This window comes from Mytilus galloprovincialis, chromosome 1 (genome assembly GCF_965363235.1).
Source record: "Mytilus galloprovincialis chromosome 1, xbMytGall1.hap1.1, whole genome shotgun sequence".
Taxonomy (NCBI): domain Eukaryota; kingdom Metazoa; phylum Mollusca; class Bivalvia; order Mytilida; family Mytilidae; genus Mytilus; species Mytilus galloprovincialis.
In genome coordinates, this window is record NC_134838.1 from 127,951,992 (window position 1) to 127,962,372 (window position 10,381).

The 10,381-nt window shown below is 35.4% G+C and overlaps 1 protein-coding gene across 1 annotated transcript; it reads left to right on the forward strand.

Annotated features, from left to right (window-relative positions):
• Positions 1 to 1,240: 1,240 nt before the first annotated feature.
• LOC143058649 (uncharacterized) lies at positions 1,241 to 3,122 on the forward strand. Its single transcript, XM_076232117.1, has one exon. The coding sequence runs from the start codon at positions 1,280 to 1,282 to the stop codon at positions 2,933 to 2,935; it is 1,656 nt and encodes a 551-aa protein (XP_076088232.1). The 5' UTR covers positions 1,241 to 1,279; the 3' UTR covers positions 2,936 to 3,122.
• Positions 3,123 to 10,381: the final 7,259 nt, after the last annotated feature.

Here is a 10,381-nt window from a genome sequence, read left to right on the forward strand (position 1 = left end):
CTACCAAATGGTATGAAACTTATACACAATGCTTATAACCACAAAATACAGATCAAATTCAAATTTTAGTGTTGTCACTTTTACCGTTCTATAGTTATGCTGTTTTCAAATGGACAAAATGGCTAGGTCTCTAACTTAACTTATCCTCAAACAAAAGATATAAGACTTCTACAAAATACTAATTTCCACAAAACCCATATCAAATACACATTTGGTTGGCATCAATTTTACCATTCTTCAGTCATGTTCCTTTATAGCTGTATACGACATGCAAGCAGGGGTATCCTCTCAGTCTGTGTCCCATGGAAACCTTCCCCATTTATTTTTCAGATCAATTTACTCTATAATTCTTTATATTGTTTGAACATTATTCTCTGTTCTTTATATTGTAGCACCCCATTATTCTCCAGAGGCGGATTTAGGGGGGGGGGGGCGGACCCCCCTTTTTGGGAAAAAATTTGGTTGCTTATATAGGGAATCACTGAAGCGTGACTGGAGCGGGATCCGCCACTGTTCTCTATTCATTAGTTGTTAGCTTTATTTTTCTTTACTATTTAGTTTTTTCCCCCGTTATATTGTATTTTGTTACCCCCATCCAAACACTCATTTATGTCCATATACAAACGTAATTAAAAAGTGAATTTTTTTTTTTTTAAATTGAGTCAGAATGATAGATTCGTGCCATAGCAATATCATGCTTAGTCTTTCTAAGGATTTTAGTACATGTACTAGTAATTTCTTGGATAATGTGAAAAAGAAAATATGTTGATTATTCCAGAGACTCATAAATACCATTTCGTGTTGCTGATTATAAAACGAATTATTATAAAAAAACTTTAAGGTAGCCCTAAAAATCAGCAAAGCTCATAAATGCGTACTTATTTAACGTTGTTTATAAAGTTTTTTTCCGGAACTTCGACGCATATTCACAGATGTAGATCGATTAATAAATTTGTGATGGAAACCCCCGTTTTAGTGTGGGAAATTAAAATATGTTTTCTTCAATGAAATTTGATTTACGTTTTCGTAATCTTTAATAAATCAAATTCTTGTAACAATCACTTATTGATGGCAATTTATTTTCTACATTCTAAACTTTAACAGTTTAAAAACCGCTATAAAAAAATGTTCAGTGAACTTCCTATAGTATTGGTTGATTTGTACTGTGAGTCAACATATGACTGATTTTAAACTCGTCCAACAGGTATGATAATTAGCCTGTACAGGTAAACACAGGTAATCATAATATTGGAATTGACATGTCGACAGTTGATACACAATGATCATGGCGAACGGGAGGGAATTGTATAGTACTGTGATCCCAGAATGGAATAGTGAACAAATACAACTTAAGAACTTGGTAATGAAATCCGATATACCCATAGTGGCAAAAGTTATAAAAGGACAGTTTAGTAATTTAGGAGTTTCAAAAATTCCTTTAAGAAAACTGCATCCAGAAGTATTTGTTCATTCGATTAAAACTGGAGTAAAAGTTCTAGCACATAGTGTTCAAAGATATGAAACGAAAGACGGACTGTGTCGCATAGTGCCATTGGACCAACGACTATCTATACCTATATCGTACAAAGGATGGTTTGAAATACTCTCAGAAGACGGTAGGTCCTCAAGACCCATTGAAACTGTTCAGAAACTTGCCAAAGAATTGCCAAATAAATGTCTAGTTCGCCAAAATGTTAAAGGTTTTTTAGCAAATAGTGAAGGTAAATTAACTTCTGACAATTCAAATATTATACCTGCAGGCGAACAGTTAATATTATCAGGAGAAATTACCACAACGACTTCCTCTGGGGAGCGGTTGAAGTTTTTAAAGTGCACAGATTCGAGAAACAATACATTATTTTTAAGCTTTGACCAAAGAGGATTATTCACGCCTATAGCAGGACCTAATGATGTTGCCGGTGTCTTTACCATTAGAGATATACTCAGTCGATTTAGACTTCCTATGACTGTAAAGCTTGTGCAGGGGGTTTGGCCAAAAGTTGACAAAAATCGTTTCACAGGGTTAACGCGATTTGATTGGGCATACACGGACGAAACAGCCTTTATGTGCCCTATTGACAAGGGAGAAATTAGAATTACGCCGGTTCCAACAGACGTTCCCTTCAAACTAGTGACAGCCAAAAACATGTCCAACATCTCTTTGACAGTGCCTTGTCAAGATATGATAACAAAATGCAACAAAATGGTTGCTAACTATAACAATACAATTCATCTTATTATATCCGTCCCGGAATCTGTGAAGAAAAATCGAACTCACTCTTTAGCGAATATCTTTTCTGGACAAACCAAACCCCCTATAGAAAATAAAAACGGGAATAAACTTAAACGAGCAAGTAGTCGAGAAGATATTCTTCACGAGGAAGTGGATGATCTCTACCAGTATCTCAGGGAAGGTAAACTGCCACCGAAGAGCAAATTTACTTATGAATCTGACGAGGAGAGCTACTTTGAGGAGCCTGCTTATGAACCTCTTGATGACTTCCGGTCTCGTCTCGCTATGATTGACAAAGGTAAACCAGGATATAACAATAGTAAATATAAACCAACGACTATGTATGATAGTACAAACACTGGATCATCACCAACATACGTACGAATAGAGAGTAAACCTCAAACTGAACGTACCAAGGAGGACTCGCCTCCTCCAGTGCCACCACCCCGACGGTTCTCTCGCTCAGACTCTGCTCCTCAAATCATAGAAAATCCTCGTCCAACAGACTCATCAAGTGGATCCGGTTCCAAAGAAATTCATCGTATAGTAAGTGAAGCAACATTACAGAGAAAAACCAAACTGTCTAAACATAAGGATAAATATAAGCCTAAACAAACTCCTCAGCAACAGGAAGATAACAGGAGTTCAAGAACAGGGTCATCAGGTACCCGACGCCATTCATTAAACACTTTGTATTTATAACTGTCATTAATCGGTGTCCACACTTTAATGGTGCAAATGTGAATCCTTTCCAGAGCGAGTGTGTGTGTTGTTTAAAAGATAACTAGTCAATGACCGTTGGAGATTATATTTTATTTAAGTATTATATGCATCAAAGTCAAAATTTTATCATGTCATGTTTTATAATATTATTACTTAAAGTAACAAAGTAGTTATTCTTGTTTTTTTCGCTGAAGCCCTACGAAGACACAACTATTCAGTCATTTATCACTGTGAATAAAAATTTATTAGATATGAATTACCATGTGACAAAAGACCATGAAGACGACCACTACAGGTTAATCAGATTAAATGTTTATAATTGATTGACAATTGATCCGTTTTGGGTGAATAAACCAGTTTAACGACTATATCACTTTAGATCAATACAAAGATCAAGTATTTTAAAGTAGGAAGGCTAGTATAGAAAAGACATTTGAAAATAATATGCAAGTAAACTGAAAAATCTCATCATATGGTCTTCTGCAACAAGATGTTACAAAATTAAGGCTGTATTCCTCCAAATTTATATCATCTTCCACAGAAGGAAAAGTCCAAATATCTCAAATACACACTAGAAATGAATGATATAAAGTAACCATAAGAAATAAACCAAATAAGAATACGCGTATTACGTGAACAAATTCTAAAAGACGAAAAAAATAGAAGAATTCAGCAACAAATGTCAGAATCATGCAACAAACTAGAATTTGAATGTTTTTTTTTTTTTTTTGTAAATATTTCTGTCAGTAAAATAATAAAAAAAAAACATTATGATTGAAAGATAGTCAATGCATAAAAAAGACACGAGATATTAGGTTCTATTTACGAAAGAGATTTAATGGTAAATTTTTCATCCTCTACAAACCCAATTGAATTTAATGTATGCATTCATGTTGTCTGCTCTATGGTCGGGTTGTTGTCGCTTTAACACATTCCCCATTTCCTTCCTCAATTTTATTCAGGTATCAAGTTCAAAAAACAACTGTATATAAGTGTGTAAAGTCGAATTGAAATTGGTATAACAAGCAACTTTTGTGGCCCACAGCCTCTTTTCACACTGGCAAACATCTTACGACAATTAATTATTGAAATATTCAAGACTTGCGAGTATTCTGTGTCGTATTCGTTGATTCGCTGATCAACATATGAGACATGTTTGTATAGACCTTGTATCCGTCCAATATATATGTCTATCACATATTTCAATAAGCAACCTCAAATCCAAACTTGTTTGTGTCGTATCTATTTTATGTTTGCCGCATACATGCATTTTCTTCTCATTCATGCGTGTAGAAGTCCGGGAATGTTCCTCCCATTTCTTCAGCAACTACAATTAAATCACAGCTATAACAGGTGCCACATGTGAGAGCAGGATCTACAGCTTACCCTTCCAGAGCACATTAGATCAGATTTTGATGGGTTTCGTGTTGCTCAGTTTTCAATGCTGTGTTGTTGGTAGGTTTTTGTCTTTCTTTTTAGCCATGGCGTTGTCAGTTTATAGTCGAGTTTGAGTGTCCATTTGGTATTTTTCACCCCTCGTTTGTGATAGTCTGTACCACTCTTCATATTTGTAACTTTCATAAAACGTATGGTGCATTTTCAGACACGTTACTCATCTTCTTCCGGTGCTGCATACCTGCAATTAAGGGGAGAATACGGACGTAGAGGGTAGGTGGCATGACCGTTTCTAGTCCGAAAATATCCTTTTCAGCAAAATTTCAATATTTTGTTACCTCGATGTATATTTGAAAAAAAAATCTTAGCACCTTCAAATTAGAGCTTTGCGATATTCTTGTATTTATCCAATATGAATAACAAGAGATACAAACTACACTCATCTTATCAAATGAACCGGATGAAATTCTTGAAAAACTAGGAGGTATTCAGCAAGTGAACAAAACCTTACCCTATATATAATGCAGACCGGAGACAGTCCTTAATCTACCGGTCCTTAATCTTTTTGACTTTCAATGCATTTTAAATAAACGAAAACAATGTTTCTTTAGTTTTCGTACTTATAAATGTCAAGTTGTCCAAATGATTCGCACCCACCTAGACTATTGTAATATTTTAATACCCCCACTTCTCGGATCTTTGGACTATCAATATTTATACAAGAATACTACCGTTCATCCTTTACTTTTAATTTACAGGTAATCACGAGTTAAATCTACTTTGAGAAGGAAGACTGTATTTTCTTTTAATTTTAAAGCTCAGTGACTTAACAAAGAAAGTCAGTAGAGTGAGGCTGTAATTCCATGTTAGTAATAAATTAAATTCATTTTAGTAACCAAATATTCTTTTCAGATATTTTGCAGACATATAATGGGTTGAATAACAGCACTTTTAAAAGGATTCGCTTTTGATTTGATTTCCGCTTACTTATTACAATCCCTAGTACTCTTTTTGCTTTGATCTCCTTCCTGTTTTGTTAAAAGAAATGAAGCGATAAATATTATTTGAAGGTTCTGTTTTTAAATTAATGATTTAGTGAAGTGCTAAATTTAACAAATTATTACTTACGATAATTATCAGAAGATAAGTTTTTTTTTAGTAAAGTTTAAAGTATTAGTAAAGTATCCGTGTTTACCTTAAATAGTGAAAAGTTTTATGTACTTGTACACTTATTTGATAGGCACACGCTCGTCTAGAACCAATGATACTGCACAGGTATTATTATTTTAAAGTCTAAAAGATTTGTGCAAATAAACTCATCATAGATACCAGGACTAAATTTTATATAAACGCCAGACGCGCGTTTCGTCTACAAAAAACTCATCAGTGACGCTCGAATCCAAAAAAGTTATAAAAAGCCAAATAAAGTACGAAGTTGAAGAGCATTGAGATCCAAAATTCCAAAAAAGTGTTGCCAAAAACAGGTAAGACAATATAGTACTGTTTTGGTTGTATAGCAGATATGTGATTCTGCAAGTACAAGGTCGTTTAATAACACACACCCCATCAACATGCGGCATGGATAATAAATTACGCTACAGTTCATTACATGGTACAGACTTCGTTGAATAATACATCACATTCCAACAGTATCTATAATGGAACTTTTCTTGGTCAAATAAAACACAGTTTATATATTTTTTTTCTGGTATTGCACAATGTCTCAGACTGGTTATTGCGTCTTTATACACTAAACCCGTTGGATGAGTACTGGTTGATACTTTATTACTGGAGAACATGATTTATTTATAGTTGTAATTTTCTTTGAACTGTATAGTTTTCAGTAACTTCATCTGTCTTAAGTTAATGTTTTTATTATAGTTGTTTTAATACCTCGTGCCTATCTTTTAATCTAAGCGAATTAATTTGAGCCGAGTTGTACACTTTGTTCTTATATTGTGCTGTCACACCTCTGTCCCAATTACGGGAAGGTTGGACGCTAACAAACATGTTTGACCCCACTACGTTACTTATGAGCCTGTTTCATGTCAGTAGCCTGTAGTTTTGTTATGAACTTGGCCGTTAGTTTGCTCGTAGGAATTTTTTCACATTTTTCATGGATAGTTTCTTATAATTGCTAACATCCACTCCATTTGAACTGGTGGATAGTTGTCTCATTGGCCATTATACCACATCTTATTTGTATATTGCTGTAAAATGAAAGGGAATAACCCCTCATCGAGCTATCCCCTCTAGCCTCATAACTGTCAGACTCAAAGTGGTTCATAGCATGGTGCAGACATGCATAAGTCTGTATTCGACTTGCAGCACAGACCAGTTCTGTGTAATAGAAGATGAACTGAAAAGACAGAGGATAAAGCTATTCTAAAGATAATAACCGTAAATATGATCCGATTTTTAGTGTTTTATACAATGGATCTATTTAAAACAAGACACAAAGCACCTTTATATGTCTATGTATACCATTTCTTATTTATACATTATATATTTAGCTCGAATTTGACATAAGGGGTGTTTTCTATCCAACATTAGCAACATATCAATCATCACATATAGACATGCTTTTGTTTTATAGAGATTTTCCCGATAATATCGTTGTAGTTTCGATCTTAAAAATTGTTTATATCCGAAACCAAATACCTGTTTTTACCTGAAAAAGGTCATACTAGTATATAAAGATCTGACAAAAAAACGTGTATTGAAAGAAGTTGTGTATTGAACAAAGAAGAATATTAGTAGACTTATAATCCTCAGATCAACATAAACCCTTTATATTAGTTTATATTAATTACTTTAAATGGCATAATGACATCAAATTCATGGTAGCTTTAAATATCTAATCTATAATATCCTTTGTTAAACTTACACAAAGAAAACGATTTAGAATCAATTAAAGTTGCGTGTGAAAGGAAATTATCAGACAACTTAGGATACAATAAACACAATATCCCATGTCTAAAGAACATATGATTTAATACTTATTCTACAAGCGAAATAGTCATCATTTTTAACAAAGACACTATCTTCAATATTTCACACATTTACTGGCTTCCAGTAACAATCTTCCTATTGTTTTGTGTCAAATCAAGCAACTATGATATGGGATATTGCTCAAAAGTATTTGGTAGGAGACCCCTTTTTCTCGAATGTTCAAAGAAAACCATGATTAGGATAAAATGTAAAATTTAAAGAGGGTTAATTGTGTTAGTCCGAATGTCTCAGGAAAACAGATCCGCCAGATGGAATGCTTTTTAGGTAATAAAATGTTTATGATATAGTTAGTTTAGGTTATTTTGTTGGAAATGAGAACTATAATAACAACAATTCACTCAGTGTTGGTGTCACAGATCACATAGACTAGACCATCTGTTACGTAACTGAACACCTCGTGACTGTTCCATAAGACCATCAGTGTAACAGAACACAAACAAACTGTTCCCTTAGACCTTACGTGTAATAGAACAACAAGTAACTTCAATCTTAGTTTAGCATATCAATTCGGACCTGCTACAGTAGTTATGACGATATGATAAATGCCACTTAGTTGTTTTCTGAACACTAAAGATGTTATGCATAACACTTTGTGTGACTGTACACTGAGGACGTACACTAAACACTAATATTTAGTGTTACTGAACGCTAAGGGCGTACTACATGTGATAAATGACACTAGTGGTTACTGAAATATGAGGACGGCATTTAGTCATAGAACTAAAATGATATAACACTGAGGACGTGAAACATGGAACTTAGTCTTAACGAACACTGAGGACGTGATATACGACACTTAGTGTTACAGAACACTGAGGATGTGACACATGCCACTTAGTGTTACTGAACACTGAGGACGTGATACATGGTACTTAGTGTTACTAAACACTGAGGACGTGATACATGACACTTAGTGTTACAGAACACTGAGGACAAGATACATGGTACTTAGTCTTAATGAACACCGAGGGCGTGATACATGACACTTAGAGTTACAGAACACTGAGGACGTGATACATGGTACTTAGTGTTACAGAACACTGAGGATGTGATACATGGTACTTAGTATTACTGAACACTGAGGACGTGATACATGGTACTTAGTGTTACTGAACACTGAGGACGTGATACATGACAATTAGTGTTACAGAACACTAAGAAGGTGATACATGACACTAAGTGTTACAGAACACTGAGGACGTGATACATGGTAATTAGTGTTACAGAACACTGAGGACGTGATACATGGAACTTAGTGTTACTGAACACTGAGGGCGTGATACATGACACTTAGTGTTACAGAACACTGAGGACGTGATACATGCCACTTAGAGTTACAGAACACTGATGACGTGATACATGGTACTTAGTGTTACTGAACACTGATGACGTGATACATCACACTAAGTGTTAGAGAACACTGAGGACGTGATACATGGTACTTAGTGTTACTGAACACTAAGAACCTTTATAGATGACACTTAGTGTTACTAAGTATTGAGGACGTGATACATGGTACTTAGTGTTACAGAACACTGAGGACGTGATACATGACACTTAGAGTTACAGAACACTGAGGACGTGATACATGATAAAAAGTGTTACTGAACACTGAGGACGTGATGCATGACACTTAGTGTTGCAGAACACTAAGGATGTGATACATGATACTTAGTGTTACTGAACACTGAGGACGTGATACATGGTACTTAGTGTTACTGAACACTAAGAACCTTTATAGATGACACTTAGTGTTACTAAGTATTGAGGACGTGATACATGGTACTTAGTGTTACAGAACACTGAGGACGTGATACATGACACTTAGAGTTACAGAACACTGAGGACGTGATACATGATAAAAAGTGTTACTGAACACTGAGGACGTGATACATGACACTTAGTGTTGCAGAACACTGAGGACGTGATACATGATACTTAGTGTTACTGAACACTGAGGACGTGATACATGACATTTAGTGTTACAGAACACTGAGGACGTGATACATGACACTTAGAGTTACAGAACACTGAGGACGTGATACATGACACAGTGTTACAGAACACTGAGGACGTGGTACATGGTAATTAGTGTTACAGAACACTGAGGACGTGATACATGGTACTTAGTGTTACTGAACACTGAGGACGTGATACATGACACTTTGTGTTACAGAACACTGAGGACGTGATACATGACACTAAGTGTTACAGATCACTGAGGACGTGATACATGGTAATTAGTGTTACAGAACACTGAGGACGTGATACATGACACTTAGTGTTTCTGAACATTGAGGACGTGATACATAGTACTTAGTGTTACTAAACACTGCGGACGTGATACATGGTACTTAGTGTTACAGAACACTGAGGACGTGTTACATGACACTAAGAGTTACAGAATACTGCGGACGTGATACATGGTAAAAAGTGTTACTGAACACTGAGGACGTGATACATGACACTTAGTATTGCAGAACACTGAGGACGTGATACATGGTACTTAGTCTAACTGAACACCGATGACGTGATACATGGTACTTAGTGTTACAGAACACTGAGGACGTGATACATGGTAAGAACTTAGTGTTACTGAACACTAAGGACGTGATACATAACACTTAGTGTTACTGAACATTGAGGACGTGTCACACGACACTTAGTGTTACTGAACACTGAGGACCGGATACATGGTACTTAGTCTTACTGAACAGTGAGGACGTGATACATGACACTTAGAGTTTCAGAATACTGAGGACATGATGCATGGTACATAGTGATACATGACACTCAGTGTTACAGAACACTGAGGACATGATACATGACACTTTGTGTTACTGAACACTGAGGATGTGACACATGAAACTTAGTGCAACTGAACACTGACGATGTGATACATGACACTTAGTGTTACTGAGGATGTGACACATAACACTTAGTGTTACTTAACACTATCGTTGATACTATTCACTGAGGATGTGATACATGACACTTAGTGTAACTGAACACTGAGGA

Coding starts and splice junctions, on each gene's coding strand:
- LOC143058649 (XM_076232117.1), top strand. CDS start 1,280: ATGATCATGGCGAACGGGAGGGAATTGTATAGTACTGTGATCCCAGAA.